The sequence below is a fragment of the Aythya fuligula genome, chromosome 5 (genome assembly GCF_009819795.1).
Source record: "Aythya fuligula isolate bAytFul2 chromosome 5, bAytFul2.pri, whole genome shotgun sequence".
Taxonomy (NCBI): Eukaryota; Metazoa; Chordata; class Aves; order Anseriformes; family Anatidae; genus Aythya; species Aythya fuligula.
Window position 1 is genome coordinate 8,839,263 of NC_045563.1, and position 24,417 is coordinate 8,863,679.

Below are 24,417 nucleotides of genomic sequence, written 5' to 3' on the forward strand. Positions count from 1 at the left end.
AAAGAGTCATACACAGCCTTCTGCATATCACCATCAATTGAGAAGTGATATTTAGGCTTTAGCTGAAATCCTATTTGACTTGGTTTTCACTTTGTACAACACTTATGTCTCATGCTACTTGCTGAATACATAGATTGAACTCATGGCCAAACATTTTGTAAATGCTTGCATTTTTTTTTCCTAAAAGTATTTACTCTTACAAAGATGAAGGCTTGATTACTATGTGCAACGCTGTGTACTCAGCTGGATACCACGAGATGGGGATCCAAGCTGATCTCGGACTGTATTAGCCTGAATTACACGATGAACAAGATGCAGCACGCCCAATATCAGTTTCATTGAGGCACATGGATGCTGTGCTTGAGTATGCACAGAATGAAATCTGAGTACTTCAAGATTTGATCCCGTGGTACTAAATGACCAGCAGGTACGATCTGAGTCCTACATCTTTTTGCAGGCTTCCATTTATGATACTATCTTGTTTACCCTACTGACAGGTCCAGACAGCTTTCATGAACACCCTCTTGGAAACAGCCAGAACTCCACAGCTTGGTCAGGCCACCCTCCCCACAAAGCTGTGTGTGATCTCACAACTCTCTGCGGAGTGTTGGGAAGAACTTGCCATGAATTGTGATAACTATATCTTTACTCACAGAAAAATCTGTGAATAAATATGCAATATACAGTCTAGAGCTACTGTAATCCACATCAATAGAAAACACTGATCGTTTCTGTCTCTATTCACTATACAGCAATATTCCCCTTTATTTTTTTTACCCATTAAAGAGGAAGGTTATTAAGAATAATACTTTGTAGCTTTGTTGTATGCTATCTTAGATTAGGAATCAACTATTAACTATTGATTTTGCCTCCTCTACAGGGTAGATAGGAGTTACTCTTTGCACGGTAACAATCTTGGCAATCTGAATCAGACAAGTGAGCTGGGGTGCAAGACCCCTGGGTTCAGCCTGTGGTTTGGTGGGTGTTGCAGTCCCATTGCCTCTGTCTGTGCTTCCCACTCCCCCTCCATCCACCCTCCTCTCCCTTTGGCTCTCCCCAATCATTTGCCAGACAGTGCATTGGGATGGCATTGCTCTTCACTGTGTGTTTGTACAGCCTAATGAGGTGTCAGTCTTGGGACAGGTTCTTGGAAACTCCTGATTCATAAATCGTAATAGAAATTAATTACGTGAATACCAGTGTCTTAGCTGTCAAGGCAGAGCGTAAAAATGATTTTGAGTAAAGTGATCTGAATGTTTTGCAGTGTGACTCAAAGCTTCTCCAGACTTCAGAGGCTTAGATCCATCCCTTAACACCCAGCCAGGTCTTTCTGCAATGTACTCTAGTGCTGCACAGATAACTCTGCAACGTGAAATAAAAGCTGCATTTGACTTGCTGTGAGTTAAAGCCAGTTATTCCCACAGTTCCCATTTCCTAATGTTTTCCACTCTTGATGTTCTTCACTTTTAATGTTCATAGTAACTTGTGCCAAAAAAGGTGTTTCCTATCATGTTCTACTCACATTGTGTTGTGAGTTTTTTTTTTTGATTCCATATTTTCAATCCCCAGAGAGCTAAGGTTAGTCATAAACATGCTTTTGGCTATCAGATTCATGTGTGGTTTGCTATAGCAACAAACAAAAGCATTAGTCAGAAACTGGCATGAAGCTATAAACACATATTTTTTTGTGATATTACCCAGAGTTAGCTTAATTTATGTGGTACACTGCTGCCACACAACTGCATCCTAGTTAAACCATTATTGCTGAATATAAGCTTTATATATATTACAGTGAAATAAGAAAATCTGTTAATTTGTGTTGACATTTGAGGATCACAAGCCCAATTCTGGTATTGCACTGGTGTAAATCCAGCTGCACTCCTTCAGAATGTGCATTTAGATCAAGGGAAAGAATCCAAACCTAAATCTATTGAATAAGAGGAAAATTATCATCAAGCAAATAAACAGTCGCTTTTCCATTGCTGCTCTCACCTCCGTAATTTTACTGTAGCAAAACGATTAGAGGTAAGCATTATCAGACCGTGGGAGATGGTTTCATCTTGCTGCCAACACACTTGGAAATCATTATCTGCAGCATGGCAGGGAGAGCCAGGCTCAGCTGAAGATAATCTCCCTCCAGATGTGCCGATGCAGCACAGGGAAGGTGCAGTTTGTGCAGGGCCAGTGTCTCTCCGGCCGGTGTGGGGATGGGGAGGAGCTGGGGAGTTGGCTGGGTTTGTACAGCAGTCACTGAAATCCCGCAGCCAGACAGCTACTAGTCCCCGAGCCAGCTTGTTTAAAGGTTGCCCCGAAGGGTCTGTAGGAGTGGTGATTATTGCCTAGGCAAAGCAGGCACATTCTTGTCAAGGCTTTATTCCAACCATTTGTCTTCTCTTTGCCGCACCTTTTCAGGAACATGAGCCCTCCTCTTTTCTGACAGCTGTATTTAATGCAAAACACATGCATGAAAAATGTGTTTTCCAGTATCCCTGGGCTGGCACTGTTCAGCAAGGGGAGCTGAAACTTCCTTAGAAACTGTTCGGATACTTTTTCAGACCCCTCTCTTCAGGCATGTGGCTGTAGAAGCGATTGTGACCCTCCCTGCTGCAGATGTCTGCAGAGTAACTAAGTCATGAATAATATCCGCATGTGTCCAAGCGATAAGAGTAACAAACCCCCCAGAGTCCTCTTGTACCTACACACAATGCTAATACCAGTCCAGAAGTTTTTAACTGGGCCAGTGATTCCGTCTGCAGAGGGTAAGCCTGCAGCAACAACCTGTGCTTTGCATGTGCACATACACAGGCCCTCTGAGAATGGGCCTTCAAATCCAGGGAGCAAGAACAAGACCTAGCACAAAGTGTTGCCCAAGCTCTGTTCCAAAAAGGAAAGAGCTCTTTTCCTTAACTGAACCCAGCAGCAGCAGAACACCTCCCAGGAGACCCGAAATTTTAACCTTGGCCCTGTTCACTGTGCTTGGCATAGCATTCATTGCTTGTCCTGGGTTCTGAGCTCTTGAGATGCATGCCCTGGTGTATTTTCAAAACCTTCTGAAATCATCTTACCATAGCAGATTTACCTGGTGTAGAAGAGGTGTGTTTGCCCTTCTCCCATCCATGCACAGTTGCACCATGCTGTGCATTGAAAGATGCCAAATACTTTGTTTCTTTCAAAACAGGATTGCTCTGGCTGCTTGTCTTCTTCAGAGATCAGCCAAAACACTTTGCTATTTCCTTTTCTCCCTTAGTCAAAAAGGGACAGACTTACGTCAAAAGAGTGTTTAAAGGGTGATTGAGCGGTGTTCAGAGCACTTGAAATGAAAAAAAAATCTGCACTCAGAGTTGCAGTTACAGAGTGCTGTCAAATCCAACTCCAACAGCACAATATAAAGCAAATATTTCATTCACTGCTAAAATGTTATTGACATCCCAGTTTACAGAGGACTTCGGTACTGCAGAATTTAAAAATGCTGGAGTAAGATAGTGATGAAGCTTTTGATGTTTACAGTAAAATGAAAATTATTCCACTTTGTGGTTTCAAGGCAGGAATTGTTCTCCTTTTCTGGCATCACTGACTGTAAGCTGTATATGGTGATGGCAAGAGGATGACAAATGTAACTTTCTGGGGGAGAGCAGCATCCTCTGTCATACGTGATCAACTGCAGCTCACAGAAAGCAGAGTCCTCACTGGGGCTATTGCATGAGGCAGAGTTCAAGAGAGCATAAGTAATAAAACACTATTGAATTTAAAGTATGATTTGAAAAAATTGTGCAGAAAAACCTAGCGATGAACTGAGGGTCATCTTCAGATGCCTCCCATTCTAACATCTTGTACTCAAACTCTCCACAGCTCTGCAAATTGAGGAGATCATTGGCATTCTGCAAAGTGAGGACAAGCCACTGGATTTTCCTCTTGTTGCACAGATGCAAATGACTCCAAAGTATCTAACTGAGAAAAGAATCAGCTCCACCTATTGCAGTAGATCTCAAAGACTGTAACCAAAGCCCTAGGGTCTTCCTTTTCCTTATACCAGCTTTGTATTGGTGCAAGGCTGCTGGTTCAATTACATTCAAAATGTAATTTAATCTCCCTTATAACATTAGTCTGAATCTAGAACAGCTATTCATCAATAAATAAATAAAAAATTAACATGTGCCTTCAAAAAGAACACATCCTGTTTTAACTCAATTAAAATACATTTGACCTATGCGTAAGTAGACCATTATGATAAAGAAACAATTACTCATTTCCATAAGATATCATTATTTTCTTATTACAGAAGGTCTCTGAATGTTTGCAACTGTTATGAATCAGACGTAAGGGTGATAAACTCAAGAAATAGTTTTCTTATTGCTTTCAAACAACTCCACCCATCTCAATTAATTCACCAGTTACTACATGGATGAACCGAAGTGCAGTTACTCTCTCACTATTTGAGTCTTTAACCAAAAAGACATCCAGAACTGTAGCAAAGAGTCTTTCAAAAATGTTTTCTCCCTGTCATTTTAACTAACCTCTGTGAAACATAAAACTGAAATCTACTTCCTTAACTAAATTGTGTTTTCCTCTAATCTATTAAGCAAGCACACTAATTTGTTATTTTTGGGCATTTCACTGGTTGGCTAGATGGTGTTGAGGAGGAAAGTGAGCACTGAATCATTTAAAACTCATGCAGAAAGATTCACTTTTTTTTTTTCTTCAATAATAAAATACAAAGAAAGCTTGTTATTTTCAGCTTCTCCTCCCAAAACTCGACACACTTGCAATTCTGATGTTTTTCACCCTCATATATTTGATTATTTCTGATTTCAAAGAGTACAGATTAAGCTCACAAATTTGATTTGTAAATGAGGACAGTTATCAAACTGAAGCTTAGAATATACCAGGGCAAGATGGGATTTGTGTACACCTCTGCTAGGGAGAGTCTTTCAAAAAAGAGGTGAATATCAAGGAACCAAAACAAGGGGATAACATTTTTACAAATAATTTGGTAGGTCACCTGATTAATTCTTTTGAAATCTGACCTCTTTGGGCTGAAAACCCAGCCTGTAGTTGATTTTTTTCAGACTTGAACTACACTGATGTGAACTGAACTATACTAATTAATTTATTAAATCAAATCAATGGATTAATTTATCTGTAAATGAGCTTTTGTGCTTTTGTAAACCCACAGTTTGCATCTAGAAATTCTCCTTAATTTTTAAAGGGACTCTCTTGCACTACATAAAAACAAGAGAAATTGAGCTGTGCCAAATACTATTTTGCTACCATCACTGTTTATTGACAAAAAAGATTTTTATCTTAACAGAATGAAGGAACTGCTAACTTTATCTTTGATGTAAAATATTTTCCCATAAGAATTTTCTGTCACCTTTTTCCCATATCTCTGGTATTACATATACATTAAGGAATTTTAAAGCTTAAAAGATATTTTTTTTCTGTGGTGATTTACAACCAAACAAGTTGCTCAGGGAACTTTCTCTCAAACTGAAAACCTGTTTCCAAGGGCAGTTATTTATATTAAACCCCCCATAAAAGGTTGTGGAAAAGCTAAGAGGTTTTTTCTTCATTCCTGTTTTGAGAGGGGCTATACCCAGCATACCAGAGAGACATGCACAGTAACATCACTCCATTAATATTGCTACATCTGGGCACTTAAGTTTGCACTGAATTTTATCAGTGCAGTAAAGAGAAATAAGTCTTCCTAGACCATAAGAATCTTTAGCCTGAACTCTGTATAAATATATATATATATATATATTTTTTTTTTCTGCACATTGATTATGGTGTGGATTTTTTTAAAAACTGTTTTGAAGAGCGGTTTGGGTTGAAAAAATCTGTTTCTGATTTGGAGTGGTAATTGGCATTTATATAAAGTCTGTATCAGTTGCTTTGGGCTTTTCACATAGTGTTAGTAGATTTTCTCAGACTTATTCTTAAGGGATAAACATGAACTCTACCAAAAGCACCACAAATTAACATCCTCCTTTAATGTAGCAGCAAAGGGGACAGTCAGCTTACATTGCTACCCATTGAAACCTCTCTGGGTCAGTACTGGGCTGCCTTAAGAGACCACTTGGGGTTACAGCCACTACTTCTCATGCAATACTTACTCTGAGGCCAGAGAAATTCAGTCTCCAGGGCTGCCAATCAAGACAGAATGATGATTTTTGATAAATATTTGATCATTTCTAAGTCTGGCCAGGGCTGTGCTTTGGCAATGGAGCAGGCAATCTGCTCCGGGAGAAGCCTGGATTCTTGGGGGGATGAATCAGCGAGGAGAAGGAATGTGGGAAAGTTAATTTGTGTGAGCTTTATGGGCCTTATCTGCAATAGGCACCCACCTGCCTCCGCTTCTAGGCAGGCCATGATAAGAGCTGAATTCACAGCTATCTAGCAGGGAGGACAGTAAGAAGAGAGCCGCCTGCGAGAAGGCAGCAGCTTTGCATTCGCTTTCACAGAGCAAATTTGTTATATAGGTGGAGGAGTTGATTTCAGAGGGAAAAAAAGCTGCAACATACCTAATCAGTATATTGGATAACCAAATACCTGCAGAGTAGTTCCTACAAGGATTTCTGAAGTGGGTAAGCCAGTGAGAGCATTTCACTTGCAACATGTCCTTGAAACCCTTCCTGAAATCCAGACAGTGACACCCTGGCAGATTTTAGCTGGGTAGTCGTACGGGTATTTACAGCACTAGTAATGACTCAGTTGCAAGTCAAAGCAGTATATCCCAAGAGATAAAATTGTTGAGAGTCCCAGGAGATAAAACTGTTGAGGATCAAAATGGATTAAACCAGTCTTTATTGCTTTATTTGGCTATGAATCTCTAAACCACACTTGCCCCTTTCACGAGGGTCATAAGCAATTTTTGTTCAGCCCAGGAGCTGGGATGTAAATAATAATGACTGCTAAAAAGTGATGCCTCTCCCTTATTGACACTGTGAGAATAGAGGCACTGTAGTCCTGGAGAAAGGTCCTAACTGATAATTATCAGACAGGCTCCTAATGTCATATTAGCATCACAATAATTACACACCAGAACACCGTGAGAATTCATGCAGGAAGTAAAACACACACTGAAAACCCCTTCTGTCACGTAAAACCTGAGAGAGAGGAAAATTCGTGCCTAGACCAAGCAAACACAGAGACACGGACCAGGACATTACACCTACCCTCCAGGCAACCATGAGACTAAAACTACAGAGATAATGCAAAACTTTTACTTCTGAGACAGGACATTTGGTCAGGGAGAAACAGCACTGACCCTCAGGTTGTCTGGGTGGCGCCATGAGCATTTTCCAGCTGCCTTTTTAACCCTGCCATTTGTAACTGTATTTTAGCCAGCACAACAAAGGAGAAATCAGGAGGGAAAAATTCAGATAGCTGCCTGCTTTTGCTGTCTCTTTTGGACATCATCCTAATGATGTTGTCACAATAAACTTTGGTAGAGAGCTTATTTTCAAATACTGTGTTACTCCTATAAAACATTGCTCTTTTTCAGTATTAGGTGAAATATTGGACTATTAAAATATTTTAGTAAATATTTTATTCTAGCATCAGAAGATTTGTGTGGATCTGTCTAGATTACATTTCCTATATAGATCACAAGAACTACTGTAAATGTGTAGCAGTAATTTTCAGCCAAGTACTTGAAAAATGGTGATAGTTCGATGAAACTCATTAACTCAGGATCTGGGAAACTTCAAATTGGCAATTCAAAAAAAAAAAATGCTTGGAAGTAAAAATCCCCTGTGATTTTATTGCTTAAATATGACTTAAGCTGAGAAAGTCTGTGTGGAGCCCCACCAGGGTGCTTTTATTCTGATGGTCTGAAATGCCGTATGGATTCTATTAAGTTTACCTTTACCATCAGAGGAAAGATGCACGTCTGTAAAAATAAAGAGCTCCTTTCTGATTGGTATCATGAAAGGCTTTGCTCTTGTTGCAAAGTGTGAGCAGGCATGCTTTCAATAGTTTTAAATCTGTGGACAGAGCTTATCAATATACACACACTCACGGGAAAGCCATTCGCTCCCCTTTTCATCTGGGGGCTGCTAGTTTCTCTTTTTATGGTAGTGTTTATATCTGTTCTTAGATGCCAGTGCTCTTCCACATCTTCCCTGATATTAGTCAACCTGTAGAAAATGCTGTATAAAATCCTACAGAGCCCAGTCTGGGGTGTAAGAAACCTTAACTCCCTAAATGTTTCTTTACTTGGACGTACTTTGGAGAGCAGTGGCCTGTTCCCTTAGATAAAAGCAGGAGCTAAGTTCACAAACAGCTCTCTGGCCAGGAAAGGAGATGGATGATTGTAACTCACGTATATTTTCTGGTTTCAGAGGGTTTTGAGATGAAATGATTTGAAGGCTTTTAATGAAGTACTCTAACTACCGACAAGGGCAGCTTAACATACCAAGGCATTGAATCAAAACATCTTGTTCATGCCTTGAATGGAAGGAAACTATTCACACATTGGTTATTTGGGAGTAGCCGCTCCTCCAGCTCCGCTGTGCTACGAGGCCCGGCTTTCGCCTCGAAGGCCGCGTTACATTCATCACGGCACAAGTATGCAGCCAAGTGACAGAGTGCAGCCAGGGGGCATTACCAAACCAGATACAAAACAAAGGCGGGAGTAGAGCTCAGACACAGGCCTGACTGGTTCTGATAGCATCCTGCAGACAGCATGGCCTGTTACACCCCTCTAGCTGCATGCAGCCTCTGTATTGCCATTCCACAGGCTAGGCCTTTTGTCTTCACAGAAGCAGTTAGGGAAACAAGAATTTCAGGGCTTGGTGGGGAGGATCCCTCTCCCAGCCCAGGGCAGAGGGGAAACACAAAAACTGGGGGGCAATATTCCCCACTGCATCACTTTTTCCAAGGCAGAACGGCTGCTTTTTCCACTGTTAGTAGTTCATTTCGGAGCTGACAAGCTAGTTTGTCTAGGTGGAGCGAGCGGGTGCCCCCGCTGTCTCGCTGGCAGGGGTTCAAGTGAAGTAACATTACATTCCTGTAATGTTACAGCCTCCTCCGTGACACTGCGCCCGCATCTCCCCACTGCCACGGATCCTGCCCGGATAGAGTGACAGCCGCGGCATTCCCGCTGCGGTCCTGCCGTGCCCCGGGGCCCTGCCCAGCAGTTGCTGTAACTCTCAGCCCAGGGGATCTCGCAGGACAATGGAATGAAACCAGCTCTCTGAAATGCACTAGGAAATTTCTGTAGAAAATGGACCTCTCAGTTTTCAGCTGATGCTTTTCCCCAGCATTGTCGGGGCTGCTTACTGGCAATGCCTTGTGGCAGCTTCCTTAAGGAGCATGGTGCATGCATAGAGGAGCTTATATGCAGTTTCTTTCAGAGTCTGATCTTCACCAAGTGATGCTTGCAGGGTCATTTTCCTCACAGACAGCACTGCTTGCTTGGAAGAACGTGACTCTTCCTCCAAATTGCCTAGGAGGATTTGGATGGCGAGGATGGTTGCTCTGAACTGACCTAGCCAAGCCCCTCATGCAGTGAGAGAACACAATCATCCTTTGGAGCTCAGAGATCTTTAGCACGGCTGATTTTGGAAAATTGTGAAAATATTTTTTTAAGTGCCAAAAAATCATGTTCATTTGCAGAAAATGGTAGCTGAGATAGAAAAGATGGTCTTTTTGTGATCATTATAATTTTGCCTGTGAGGGCTTAAAAAAAATAATATCTGATTTAGGCTGTTTTTCAGCCATTAGAGCTTTAAGGAAACTAAAACAAGAATGCAATAGCTTATATACTTGATGACACTGCCTAGTTGAAATGACATCTTAATCAGCTAGTTAATCTACATTTGTTCATCAGTCTTCAGTCTCCTGCGATATCCTCAGAAACCCAAAGAATTCAGTGCAAGATGTATGCATTAATTTAATAAACCATCAAAATAATTAAGGCTATGGATGGAGATGGAAACAAAGAAGAACCAGATATGGAAAGCACTGAGGAGGCCAAAGAAAAAGTAAAATGTTTGAATTGCTGCCTTTTTGCCTGTTAGCTCAAAGTGAAAATTTTCTCTTAGTAAACTGAAGTCAGGTGAACTTACCTATCAGAAAAATTGCTCTTGAGAGGCCATGTTAAATGCCAAGCATGTGCATAGTGTTCCTGTTATCAAGTGCTTTCCTGAACTGGGACCTACGATTCTGAATATTCTAAATATTCTAAATATTCCCTATTTCAAATATGAGAAGTGAATCAGAAGGGGTTATGGGCCTTCATAGCAGCACTGCTCAGGAGGCTGTGAGAGCTCTGAGGGAAGAGAAGGAATCCAAGAAATTGTGATACCTACAAGTGAGTGAAAACAAGCAATAGGAAATTTAAAAATAAATAAATAAATAAAAAGGAAGGGCACATTACCAATTTTGAGAAAGGGATTCAATTTAAAAAAACAGGAGCAATTCTGGAGTAGTGCATTAGCAGTGACCAGCAGCGTATGCATGAGAGGCAACAGGGCTGGGACAGGGGGGCTGAGGGCACAGGGACAGACAGGTCTGCAGGTGTGGGCACCCAATGGCTGCAGGTACTGCCCTGGCAGAGGGGTCTTGATGCCAGCTGAAGGTCTGAATGATGGCAGCGATGCACAACATTATTTATAACAAAACGTGATATTAAACACATGAGGGAGCCCCATGAAACTGCTGACATACTTATATAAGTTATTTGCTGGGTTAAACAGAGTGCCAACGATGATACTGATAGTTAATTATTATTGTTGTTGTTTGTCACACAATTATTCGCTCCTCCTTCTCCTTGTTAATAATGCTAATAAAGTTCTGTGCCCAGGGTATGCTTTGCATTGCCAGAAAAGACCTGATCTAAAGATGTCTCAGCCTTGTGCATGTCTAAGCATGAGTCCTCTAACTCAGTATGGACTCAAAGCTATTAATTTCCACATGACCAGATCAATAGTGGACAAACAGAACTCTGTTTCTTACTGCAGCTAAGAAATGGTAATTAACAAAATCCTAGTAAAGAAAAGGCACAGTTTTGTGGATTTCATATGTTAAAAAACAATAATAAATGAGTGAGCAAAACATACAAGTTTTCACCTAAAGATTTATGTTTACCACGGCTCAGGTTTCTGTCTATTTAAGAGAAATCCAGTGTTGAAATGAAGTTGGATAATTCATGCCAGTCAGTACATGGCAAGAGAAAACCTTCTCTGGTGACAATACTACTTGAGAATAAGCATTTAATCTTTGTCAAAAATATGTGCACTGCAACAATTGCTACTTCTCTTGATTTTAACAAATCTACATTAAAATCCCAGGGAAAACAAGACAACAGCAGCATTATAGTTCTCTTCCACAGAAATAAATAAATAAAGCAAAACAAAACAAAGCCACTTTTGGCAGGAAATCTAATGTTTAAGGACTTGATGCAAAGAAAAACTGTATACTTAAAAAGTATGAACAGACTTCTTAAATTCACTACATTCATATGCAAACATATCTGTACTATGAAATCTTAAGAGGCAGAAAGCCCAAATTTAAGAAGTGCAGAGAAAGGAAGATAATCATACCCGGTATTGTCATTTGCTGTTTTATTCCTAATTTGATTTTAAAGCACTCAGATTACGGTAAATTTATACACCAGTGGCACAGTTAAAGCTGGGTTTCTGTTCAGTTTATACAATACATTAATACCCAATTGCCTTGAATTAGATAACACTGTCATATATAAATTGATTATAGTTTCTCTCTCTTTTTTTTTTTCTTTTTTTTGAAACTGTTGTCCACAGAATGTGCACACCAAAAAAAGTATTGGTTTTACATTTTTGCAGTTTTACCCAAAACTGCCCAGCTGGGTTACTAGATTAAAGATAATAATAATTTAAAAATGTATTTTAGAAAGCAAACACAATTTTCAGTCATATGATATGAAAATTTTCCGTTCTATGTAACTCCTACTGCCTACTTTCAAAAAATTCCCTTGTTCTGAAGTCAGTTCACTGGCTATTAGAAGTAGTCACTGATGTAAATTCCATCTTGTTTATGAAAACATTTTGAACAAAGCACTGGTTGTCCAGGATTTATATAAAAAAAGTTAAAACCTATAAAATGTTGGCATCGTTACTATTTGGGGCATGAGAATGACATGCATATAAATTATAGTTTACTGGCACAGTCTTTTATAAACAAAAAGAAGGCTTTGCTGAAAACGGAATTCATCAATGTACTGTAATTCCCCTCTTTTATAGATATTGCTTTTAGGGAAAAAATCTAAAGCAAATCTTATACCTACTCTACAGTGGGAATGAGGGGTACAAGAAGTCTTTGCTGATATAGGTTGACTGTGGTAGAGAGGAGAACTAATATACAAGCACACGGAGTCTGGGGAAATCAGATGGTTGCAAAGGCCCTAATTGTGAAGCTTCGGGAAGGGAGGTCATTTATGTAGCTGATGTCCCTCCATGTAATCTCAGCTGCATCTCCATTTGCCCTGTGGTTCGTTGCTCCTTTTTGTAGGAAAGCATCCTGCTATTACCATTTAGGAAAGGTAGCAGTTTAGTAAGGGCTTTCACAGGAGGACTCTTTCCCTTCCTACACAAGATGAGTAGAGGCTTTTACCCACCACACTGAACAATATTTAGCAGTGTAATTTGTTGCTTTAAAATGTCATCCTGATATGAAGTAAGTGTTCAGGTCTCATTGCAGAAAGTGATGATCTAATTCTCTTGGGTTTTAGGGATAGCACAGTCTTAGTAACAGGAAGATTGTGAAGGTACTGGTCACCTAATCATTCTTTGCATACTTAGTTTAAAGTAACTGGTTTTTAGAGTTTTTCCTCTGTTAGAACCTATAGGATATGCCCTGCTGGATGGCAAGATAAATCAACTGTGCAAACTATACAGGGACATTCAAGCTAGTGCAGACCATTAGGCTAGGTGCTGGGTCCTGCACTTGGGGCACAACAACCCCATGATACACTACGGGAGGAGTGGCTGGAAAGCTGCCTTGTGAAAAGGGACCTTAGGGTATTGGTTGACAGCTGTCTGAACACGAGCCAGGAGTGTGCTCAGGTGGCCAAGAAGGCCAACAGCATCCTGGCTTGTATAAGAAATAGTGTGGCCAGCAGCACTAGGGAAGTGATTGTCCCTCTGTGCTCAGCTCCGGTGAAGCCGCACCTTGAGTACTGTGTTCAGTTTTGGGCCCTCACTACAAGGACATCAAGGTGCTGATGCATGTCCAAAGAAGGGCTATGAAGCTGGTGAAGGGTCTAGCAAACAAGTCTTATGAGGACCAGCTGAGGGAGCTGCAGTTGTTTAGCCTGGAGAAAAGGTGGCTCAGGGGAGACCTACAAAGGAGATCTACAAAGGAGACCTATGCACTCTACTATGACCTGAAAGGAGGAAATAGTGAGGTGGAGATCAGGCTTTTCTCCCAAGCAACAAGTGATAAGATGAGGGGAAATGGCCTCAAGTTGCTCCAGGGGAGGTTTAGGTTGGATAATAGGAGAAACTTCTTTACTGAAAAGGTTGTGAAGTATTGGAACAGGCTACCAAGTTGAGTCAACATCCCTGGAGGACTTCAAAAACATTTAGATGTAGTGCTTAGTGACATAGTTTAATGGTGGACTTGGCAGTGCTACGTTAACGGTTGGACTGGATGATCTTAGAGGTCTGTTCCAACCTAAATGATTCTATAAGCCCCTAGCTGGAGAACCTCATACTTGCATTGCTCCTGTTCTAGACAGCTAAAATGCCACTAAAGTTACACCAGAGTAAAACAAGAGAAACAGCAGTGAACCAGTCCAAAAATCCTCCCAGATAATTCTTTCCTTTCAGTTTTCCAGTAGCAAATCATTGGCAGCCACCAGGGATCAATGCTGTAACTAGCCTTAAAGTGCTGCACTAAAGTGCAAAAGCTCTAGCAATCCAAGTACTATTCTGTTAAGTCATTCTACTGGACTTCAAAGCTCGTGGGTGGGATTTTCCCAAGTGAAAAATACGGCAATGCCACAAGCCTAAGTCCTTACAATTTCTTGGAATTTTAGTAATAGCCATAAAATTTGCTGTTGGCACCTGAATATTTAGAAGCACTAAGCAAATTAAACAATCAAACCTCAGTCCTGCAGCTCTTCTCCCCATATGATACTCATTAAAATAAATGTGGTAAAGAGTTTCATGAATGAATTCCAGAAATTTCAAGTAGAAATGCCTAAAACCAGGTTCATATAAATACACATATAAATGCTCATTTTCCAATTTTATCGAGTTTCTGAAAATTGCAAATGCTAGAGCTTTTGGAAGAAAAAAAATCAAAACATTATATTTAGGTCTTTAATCTGAATTAGGGCCTGCATTAAGACCATTTTCTGGAATTGTCCATCGTAGGGGTCGCGACTAGTCCTGTGAATACTAAAGGAGGCAAGGTCTGTCAGTCCCACTACATTCTAAGTTGATCCTAATTCTCTGGAGCTAAAATACCGTAGGAGAGATGATTAAGAAGATGTACACATGGGTAAGGTGTCCTCTGTTCAGTCAAGTTTGGAAATTTGGCCCCCAGACTGACATGGGACACTCCCACTGGAAGCACGTTATCACCATTCATCTTATTGAAGTGGTCCATCACTGATCGCATGGCACAGATCTTTTATGAGCCTGCCTATAGTAAATAATATCATATGTAGAAGAAAAAAAAAAAAAAAGTCAAGGAAAAAAAAAAAGAAATGTAGGAGATCAGCAAACTATGTAAAAAGGCTATCAAAATCACAGCCATTTTAACAAGAGCTTGGCAACTTGTAGAGTGATTGCATGCATACAGAAGACATGCCAGCTTGTCTGCACACACAGCATGCAATATCCAAAGTCAAAAATGTCATTTTCCAGCCAAGAATTCTTCATTTAAAGTAGACAATGAACAAATCACACAATTTTGCTTGTGGCTGTCTTCTCTAGTGTTCAAGCACATTTTTAAGCCAGGGGATATGTTTAGGAGAGCCAGAACTATGCAGAATTGGTCCTGAGAGAGAGAGAGACAGCCTGATGCCTTGAAAACAATATGTCATGGAGACAGGAAAGAGGTCTAATCATCAGGACAAGACTTATGTATTAGAATATCCTGTGCATCAGGGACTGTGTAACTCGGCCACACTGTCATCTACTGGCTAAACCCAGATCGCTAAAAAAGATAATATATTCATGCTGTTTTCATTCTTTGTTGCTCAACTTCAGACATTTCAAAAGAATCATATTTTCAAACGGCCCTTCTCCTTCATTCCTTCTCCTCTCTGCCCTGAATTCTTTTAAAAACCATAAAAGCAGAGTCTTTATGACTATCAAAACTTCATGATGCTTACTCCCTTAAGACCTCTATCACAGTCAAGGAAAAGTTTCTAGGTGGGGAATTTCAATCACTTTAATATATTGCCAATTAGCAAACTTTTAAACTTTTAAATGCCAATTATGATTTTAAAAAAGAAAAAAAAAAAAAAAAGAAAGAAAGAAAGAAAGAAAAAAACAACCACCATCAACAAACAAACACACACTTGGGAAAAACATCTCAGCTCCCCTCCAGACAAATTCTGGTCTCCAGTCCCCTCACCTCAGGGAGGCCAGGGGCTGTGTGGGAGGTAGGGGTCAGCAGATTGGGGCTGCTTTTCTTTTCCAGCTCCTTGTTTCACACTCAGCTGCTCCAGTGTGGGTTCCTCCACCCATCAGAATCAAACCTGCTTTCCATGCCCACTCAGCTTTTTACTTCAGCTCCTACTCAAGCTGCAATTTTGCTTTGGTGTTTCTCCTGCTCTCCGTGTCTCCTCTCTCCTCCTGCTCTGGTGTGTTCTTCTGCTTCTTCCTCCTCCTCTAGCATTGTTCCTTCTTTCTCGGTGTTTACCGCTGTTTCTTAAACTTGCTTTCACAGAGGTGCCAGAAACTCCTCTGATCAGGTTAGCATTGCAGGGAGTGGATATGTCCCGTGCCTTACCAAGCCATCTGGAACCATCTGGAACCAGCTGGTACCAGCTGCATCTGTCATAGGACAGTCTCACTCTTCTCTCACAGAGACCACCCTGCAACCCCACTGCCAAAACCCTGCCAGGCCTACCTTAAGCCCCCTTGGTAGTCAATAAGCAAAAAGTCAGGCCATCTTCTAGTTCTTCTTTTTCCTTCTTTGATTTTTTCATTTTATTTTGCAAAAGCCTTTATGTTTCTGGATATGAACATGTCTGGTATTTTTGGAAAAATCACCCTAATGCGATCTGAGATAAGGAATTTAAACAAAAGCAGGCCTTCCTACTGCTGGCTGCACGCTTTTTCCAGGAGTGCTGCTCGGGGTTGCTTCAGTTTGGAAGCTCGCTGCTCTGTGCTTTGCAAGGCTCACACGGACACCCACAACCTGTGTGCTGCTTTCAGGTTCTGGACGACAGCTGAGACCGGCAGAGCCTCCGGGAGATGCTGATGCTGATGCAGAAGATGAAGATTCTGTGAGTTTTTGGTTTGTTGTTGTTGTTGTTTTAAATTGCATTGTGAAATTGGGATCTTCAGGTTTTTTTTTTTTTTTTAATAGTGGGGTCTTGCTTGTGATTCTTTTTCAAATCAGAAATACTGTAGCTTGTAGTATTTCTGCTTGGGATTAGTCCGCCAGCTCAAAAGCCGGAATGATGCTTCAACATGGTGTGATCTGCTGTTGACCATGATTCACCAGCATGAGTTTAATACCAAGACCTAGCAAAATAGGACATGACTGTTCACTACAATTACATTTCTTTAAAGTTTTTGCTGGTTTCCCACAGTCTGATGATTGTCAGCAAAGCTTGTTGTGGGACTCTCCCATGATTTGCTTGTTTATAGATGGCAATAAAGTCTGAAGTTGCAAGATGCAAAGTTTAACCTTGCAAATAAAGCAGGGTATGGCAGTGTTATAGCCTTTTTCAGTTGTCACTAACTGATCTGTTAGTATTTTCAGTCTGTTCAGCCCATTGATGCATACAGTTTGTAAAGAAAACCACAGTCACTCTACCAGCACTTTTGTCGCTCTGGAGTCTGTCCCTCGTGTTCTTGAATAGCATCCTTAAATGAGCATTATGTTTGTTGTTGACCAAAGGAAAGAGCTATTCATTATTCTGTATTCACCGTTGCTAATAAAAGATGTGTACACAGAAAGAGACTGTGCCTAATATGAAAATCTCTCCTAAAAAATTGGGTCACTGCTTAACCCTGGTTGTGCCTTTTCCACCACTCATTTCTTTTCCTCAGGTTAATGAAGTGGCAGTAGAAGACATCCGTCCAAGGCCACAGGGTTCCTCTCCAGTTTATGAATATTCCATAGAAGAAGAATATTTAAAGGCAAGACACTGAAGTTTCATAGGAGCATGGCTTTATCAGATTGATTGAAAGGACTTCAGCCCCTACAACAAGCCAAGGCTCAAATGCCATATACAATGATGTGTTGTCTCCCTCCCTGCCATGTTCATTAAGGGTCATGTTCATTGATGATTGTTTGTTTGTTTGTCTTTGTTTTGTTTTAATTGATTTGTTGTTGGTTGTGTTCTTTTTTCTTGGCAAAAAAAAAAAAAAAAAAAAAGCTTTTGACTTCATTTTTAAGGTACCTGGGGCACAAGGTGCCAAAAAATTATAACACTTTTCCTAGTTAAAATATTTAACTTACTTGAATCTAATACATATTTCAAAAGTACCCGTATCTATTCATTATTCAAAAGTAAAAAAATTAATTAGCACACTCGTGTTAAGTAGTCAATGTTTTGAAGTTCATGCTGAAATCAAATAAATGAAAAACGTGTGCTGTTCACAAAGATGAAAGCATGAGAAATATGCTACTTGAGAAAAGATCTCAATGTCTTGATGCAACTGCTCTCTGGCATTCATTTCCTTCAAATTTTGGTACAAGTCAGGGAGGCCCTGCATCTAATTTACTACTGGGGATTATGTAGTTAAATCATTAACACTGTACATTTTACTTGTATATCCCAAATTTAACTATGTTGCCACTAAAGTCAGCCTCAGTTCTTGGTCTAAATCAAGCATTTTGTTGAACTTTAGAACGGAACTAATTATTAACACTAAACAATTGAAATTTATTTTTCAGCTTCAAGAAGAAAACAAAAAATATTCTACAGACAAATCAAAACAGAGTCATCCACAGGTCAGTCTAAAAACACTCAGTAGTTTTAGGTGTATGGTTTGCAAAACAGTAAAGTCTGTTATGCAGGTGTGGATGGGTAGACAGAAAGGACAAATGGGCAAAGAATCACTTTAGACTTGGTTTGGCCAGGAACTTCAAAAATTGTTCACTGGGGCACAAGCAGGTATAAACACTTACTTGCCCTATTTGTGGTCCTTCTGTTATTCTTTTCAACATTCTTTAGTCTTCTCTGGTTTCAGTATAGTACAGTACTGACTCTTATTCTGACTTTTCTGGCCTGTTGACTCTATTTCAGGTGCCTAACATCTTCACAGAAAATGCAGACTTTCAGCCCTATAAACTTCCATATGTTTCACATATTCAGATTATAATCTATTTTCCCTGTGGCCCTGATGCAGCAAGGACCTAACACATGTGCTTAATTTAATTTAGAACAGACTTGACTCACACTGAACAAGTACATTGTCTGCTTTAGATAATCTTTCTTAAGCCACTGAAAATACACCTGAGAACTCTCACTTTTCTCATTGTACAATCTTAAATACTTTAATACAAATGAGTAATCATAAATTCAAACCTTTTTCTACATCTAGGAGACAATGGAAGTGACCTTGAAAACAGAAGTGGAAGCTGGTGCTAGTGGTTTTAGCGTGACAGGTGGAGGAGATGAAGGAATATTTATTAAAAAAGTACTTAAGGAGTCTCCTGCTTCAAAAGTATTTAGTCTGAGAGAAGGTACAGTCTGATTTTCTAATTTATTTTTTTTTTAAGTTTTATAATAATCAGGCATATATCTCTGTGTATATAGATACCTGCCTGATCTGTCATCTGTTTAGATAATAGAAATAGAAGATGCCAAGCCAACTAATATTATGACCTTTCCATATTAATAATTTCCAAGATAAGTTTCTTAATTATTAACAATATGTGAATTGTTTTGAATACCATTAAAAAAATCAAATTTTCACTGGAATAGTGAAAAGGTTATATAGAAAGTAGTATATACACAATTAAAATGGAGAGAAAAAACAACTCATTATTACATTCACAAAGAACCTGCCTTTCATTCTTCTACAAAATATTCTGCCACAAAACTCCGATAAATAGTGATTTAATCAAGAACAGAAGTCCAAAGTCTAAAAAAATATAAGAAAAAACTGTTACTGGCAGGGTGGTCAGACCCTGAAACAGATTGTCCAGAGAAGTTATGGAGTCACCACCCTTGGAAATATTCAAAACCTGACTGCGCACAGACTGAAGCAAGGTGCTGTCATTAACCCTGCCCTAAGCAGAGTGGTTGGACTAGATGATCTCCAGTGGTCCCTTCAACCTTAACTATTCTGTAATTCTAGTCTGTGAACATAATTTTATATTGTAAATCAATAGAAGTTGTTAAATATTTTTCTCTTGTATGAACATTAATTCAGCAGATTCTGAAAAATCACAAAAAAATACAAACTAATTGACATGATGTCTGATTCTTTTTGCAGGTGATCAGCTTCTAAGCGCCACAATATTTTTTGATAACATCAAATATGAAGATGCACTTAAGATTCTTCAATATTCTGAGCCATACAGAGTCCAGTTCAGCCTCAAAAGAAAAATTGCTGGGAAAGAAGAGCTGGAACATATTCACTCTACAGCCCAGTACAAAAAGGAAAGATTAAGTCAGGTACTAGTTACTTGATTAATTTACAAAGCTTGTATAACACTGTAGCAACATGCTATGTGGAAATACTGATTAGAAAATACAGTGCTTTTCTTCTTAAAACATCTTCTTACTAATATGAATATTCATTAGAATAAAAAAATCCCACACAATATTTGCATCCTTATAAACATTCTGGGCAAGACTATAGATTTTGGATAAAAACGCAATCTTGATTTAGGGTAGAAAAACATTCTTCTCTAGTGAGTCAGAGCTGTTTCTGTTATTAAGTTCACTGATTGAATGAGCTCAGGTAAACTCTAATATTTATGTTCAATATTTTCAAAGTGTAAGATACCAGTAAATATTTTTCTCAAAAGCTCAGCAATGAAATATTATCATAAAAATATGTTGAATCCCTGATATCTCCATAGGCAGGATCTGCTCACAGGTCTTCACCACATTCAAAATTATTTTTGCATATTTTCTCTTCATATATACATGTATTTATACAGCAATACAGAGAGATGTTTTGCAACGATGGTATACTTTCACAAGTCCACATATTACTGTCATATAATCTATTTATTTTATGTAATTTCTGCCTGAATTACATCCTCCATTTTCAGGATTTTTTAACATAAGAAGCAGATAACGTGAATACAAAGCTCAATTCTCTACATATTTTATAGTATATATTTTATTGTCTATATTTTATTGTCTATATTTTTTGTCTTGCCTCTATATTTAGTTAACTCTTAATCTACTAACTATATTTGTTCTTTCAGGAAAAAGAACTCAGTGAAAGCATTCCTGAAGAAACACTGCATATTTCAGGAAAAACTATTTCAGAAGAAGACAGGGAAACATTAATTGTAAACCAAAGGGTAGGAAGAAGCAAGAGACCTAAAAAAGACAGATTGTCATGGCCAAAATTCCAGTCAATTAAAAATAAAAAGATATTGGGACACAGAAGATCTCATAGTACATCTGATGCATATGAGCCTGCTCTACAGGATATTTCCCCTACAAGCACAGACACAGAGTCTCAATTTCAACAAGAAGTTCATATTAAAGAAAAAAAAGGAAGCCAAAAGAAACTGAAGTTCCCTAGTATTGGATTCAAAATGCACAGATCCAAAGGAGAATCTCAAGACAAGCAAAAAAAAGAAATAAAAGCTACACTGTTATCTGAAAGACAAAAGATACATAAAGAAGATATCAGTATGGAAAGTCCTGAAATACTGACTGTTGAATATACCACATCTCCTGCTTATGAAATGAAAACAGAGGAGTTACATGAAACTTTAACAAAAGACTTAAAAGATATGAAAAACGGTATTCCCACTCATGAAAAAAAATGCCCTGAAGTTGAAATAAGCATTAAAACAGAAAAGGAAAAGAAATCAGCACTGAAGCTTACTGTACCTGAAGGACCAGCTATAACAACACAGGTACTGAAGCCCAGTTCAGAAGCAGCAGATCTGAAAGAAAGTCCAACTAAACAACTACCACAAGCCTCATCAAAATCATGGAAAAAGAAACAGAAAGGAACAGCTGATAAAACAGAAGGAGAATCTGGAATTAACATAGACATAATGGATCATGCAGCAAAAGGATCCATACAGGTAAGAGGTCTAGAAATAGGCACTGCTAAAGCAGAATTACATACACCTGACATACTGGAAACAGAAGAAAAGCAAATGGAAGATGACACACAAATACCAAAAGTTCCGAAAACAAAATCTGAAATTTCAGTGCCCAAAAGAAAAGAGCCAGAGACTGAGAACACTTTAACCAAACCAGAAAGTGATGTTCCACGTTCTGTACCAGAAACAACAGCTGATGAAATTACAGAGGTAGGCAGGAAGTTAGAAGTGAAAACTCACATATCTGATGCAGAATCAGAAGAATCTACTTTGAAAATGCAAATACCATCATTCAAAATTGCCAAAATACCTAAAGTTGACACTAAAATATCAAGAGAAGACAGCACAGTTGAATCAGATGATATTGTTAAAAAGGCACAGACAGAGGATGATATGCCCATGAGTGATAAAGACTTGAAGATGGACAGTGGCATGAAGACAGGTGAAAAGGATACGGAAGGAAAAGAAAGCAAATTCAGACTACCAAAGTTTAAACTGCCTACATTTACCTGGGCAACCGCAAAGGATGAGACAGGGGAACCTTACAGTCAGTTAAGGGACAAGGAAGCAAAGATGCCATCCCTAAAAGAAGGAGCAAAAATGGAAATGAGTGTATCAGGAGAAGATACGACATTTCCAAATGCTGAAATGGAGATAGGAATATCCAAAGAAAAAATAAGCGAAAAAAATATCGAACACACACTAGGAGATGAATTACCAACAATAAAAAAGCAACATATAAAAGAGTCATTACCAGACATGCATTTGGAAAAAACAACAGGACAAATACAGCCTATAAAAACTGACGAAGAAGTAAAAATGGATGAACCCAGTACACCAACCCAGAAAAAAGAAGAAACTATCTCTCAAACAGGAACAAAAAAAGATGAAAAAGAAATAAAAATGAAAGAAAAAAAGATAAAATTAACAAAAAAAGGATTATTTAAACAACACACAGAAATTCCAACAGAAAATATAGAAATAACAAAATACAAAACGAATGTAAAATATACAGAAAATGAAATTTCAGAAACAAAAAAAGGAAAAACCACGGTTACAATGACAGCACAGGAAGATATAGAGAAAAAGCCCTCCCTCAAAGCTGACACCAAAGCTCCTAAGGTGGACATCAGCCTGCCCTCCGTCGACGTCACCCTTCCAAAGGCCAGCGTCGAGCTGCAGGCACCCGAGGCGGTGCACGCCGTCGAAGGGGAAGCAAAAGCCCCAGAGAAGGAAGCCATGAAGGCCAAGGACGGCAAGTTCAAAATGCCCAAGTTCGGCATGCCTTCCTTTGGCTGGTCCAGCAGCAGAGAGGCCAAGGGCACGGGAGCTGCTGATGTAGACGTGAGCCTCAAGGAGCCCCAAGTGACGGCGCCCTCAGGAGCCGCCGACGTTGAGGTGACCCTGCCCGGGGCTGAGATCCAAACTCCCGGCGTCGAGATGACCATCGAGACAGCCGCCGGCGGAGACGGCGAGAAAGGCCGGTTCAAAATGCCTGACGTCAAGATGCCCAGCATCAAGGCTCCCAAAGTCGAGGCGGAGGTCAGCTTGCCCAAAGTCGAGGCCAGCCTGCCAGAGGCAGAGGTCAAGGCCGGCGCCGTCGACATCAGCATCTCGGCGCCCGACATCAAGCTGCCCTCCGTGGAAGGCTCCCTTGACCTCCAGGCACCCGAGGTAGACGTGAAAGTGCCCTCCGCCGAAGGCTCGCTCGACGGAGCCGAGCTGGAAGCCACGGGCCTCAAAGGGAAGTTTAAGATGCCCAAGTTCGACAAGCCCAAATTCGGAGTGTCGGCGCCCAAGGCGGAAGGGCCCGAAGGCGAGGTCAGCCTGCCCACCGCTGAGGTTGACCTGCCCTCCGGCACCGTGACGGTGGCAGGGGAAGGCCCTGCACTGGGCCTCAAAGCTGACGTTGCCGGTGCCAAGACCGAAGGGGCTGGCTGGAAGCTGGAAAAGCCCTCCCTCAAAATGCCCAAAGCTGACATCAAAGCTCCCAAGGTGGACATCAGCCTGCCCTCCGTCGACGTCACCCTTCCAAAGGCCAGCGTCGAGCTGCAGGCACCCGAGGCGGCGCTCACCCTCGAAGGGGAAGCAAAAGCCCCAGAGAAGGAGGCCACGAAGGCCAAGGACGGCAAGTTCAAAATGCCCAAGTTCGGCATGCCTTCCTTTGGCTGGTCCAGCAGCAGAGAGGCCAAGGGCACCGTGGCCGCCGATGTGGACGTGAGCCTCAAGGAGCCCCAAGTGACGGCGCCCTCGGGAGCCGCCGACGTTGAGGTGACCCTGCCCGGGGCCGAGATCCAAGCTCCCGGCGTCGAGGTGGCCATCGAGACAGCCGCCGGCGGAGACGGCGAGAAAGGCCGGTTCAAAATGCCCGACGTCAAGATGCCCAGCGTCAAGCTGCCCAAAGTCAAAGCGCCCCACGTGCAGGTCAGCCTGCCAAAGGGCGAGATCTCCGTGCCCAAAGCCCAGGCCGAACTCCCGGAGGGCGAGCTCACCCTGCAGGGCCCCGACGCCGAAGGCAGCCTGGACGTGGCTGCCGGCAAAGTGGAGGGCAGCGGCATGAAAATACACATGCCAAAAGTCAAGGTGCCCAGCGTGGCCTTCTCCAAGCCGACCGTCAAGGCTCCCAAAGTCGAGGCGGACGTCAGCCTGCCCAAAGTCGAGGCCAGCCTGCCAGAGGCAGAGGTCAAGGCCGGCACCGTCGACATCAGCATCTCGGCGCCTGACATCAAGCTGCCCTCCGTGGAAGGCTCCCTTGACCTCCAGGCACCCGAGGTAGACGTGAAAGTGCCCTCCGCCGAAGGCTCGCTCGATGGAGCCGAGCTGGAAGCCACGGGCCTCAAAGGGAAGTTTAAGATGCCCAAGTTCGACAAGCCCAAATTCGGAGTGTCGGCGCCCAAGGCGGAAGGGCCCGAAGGCGAGGTCAGCCTGCCCACCGCTGAGGTTGACCTGCCCTCCGGCACCGTGACGGTGGCAGGGGAAGGCCCTGCACTGGGC

At 41.0% G+C, this 24,417-nt stretch overlaps 1 protein-coding gene across 1 annotated transcript in view; it reads left to right on the top strand.

The window, feature by feature from the left end:
• AHNAK2 (AHNAK nucleoprotein 2) overlaps window positions 1–24,417 on the top strand; it is a 72,241-nt gene that overhangs the window by 29,802 nt on the left and 18,022 nt on the right. The window contains 6 exon segments of the mRNA XM_032187715.1: window positions 16,377–16,447; window positions 17,220–17,309; window positions 18,070–18,126; window positions 18,720–18,861; window positions 19,617–19,798; window positions 20,563–21,970. Coding sequence (XP_032043606.1) covers window positions 16,377–16,447; window positions 17,220–17,309; window positions 18,070–18,126; window positions 18,720–18,861; window positions 19,617–19,798; window positions 20,563–21,970 — 1,950 coding nt within the window.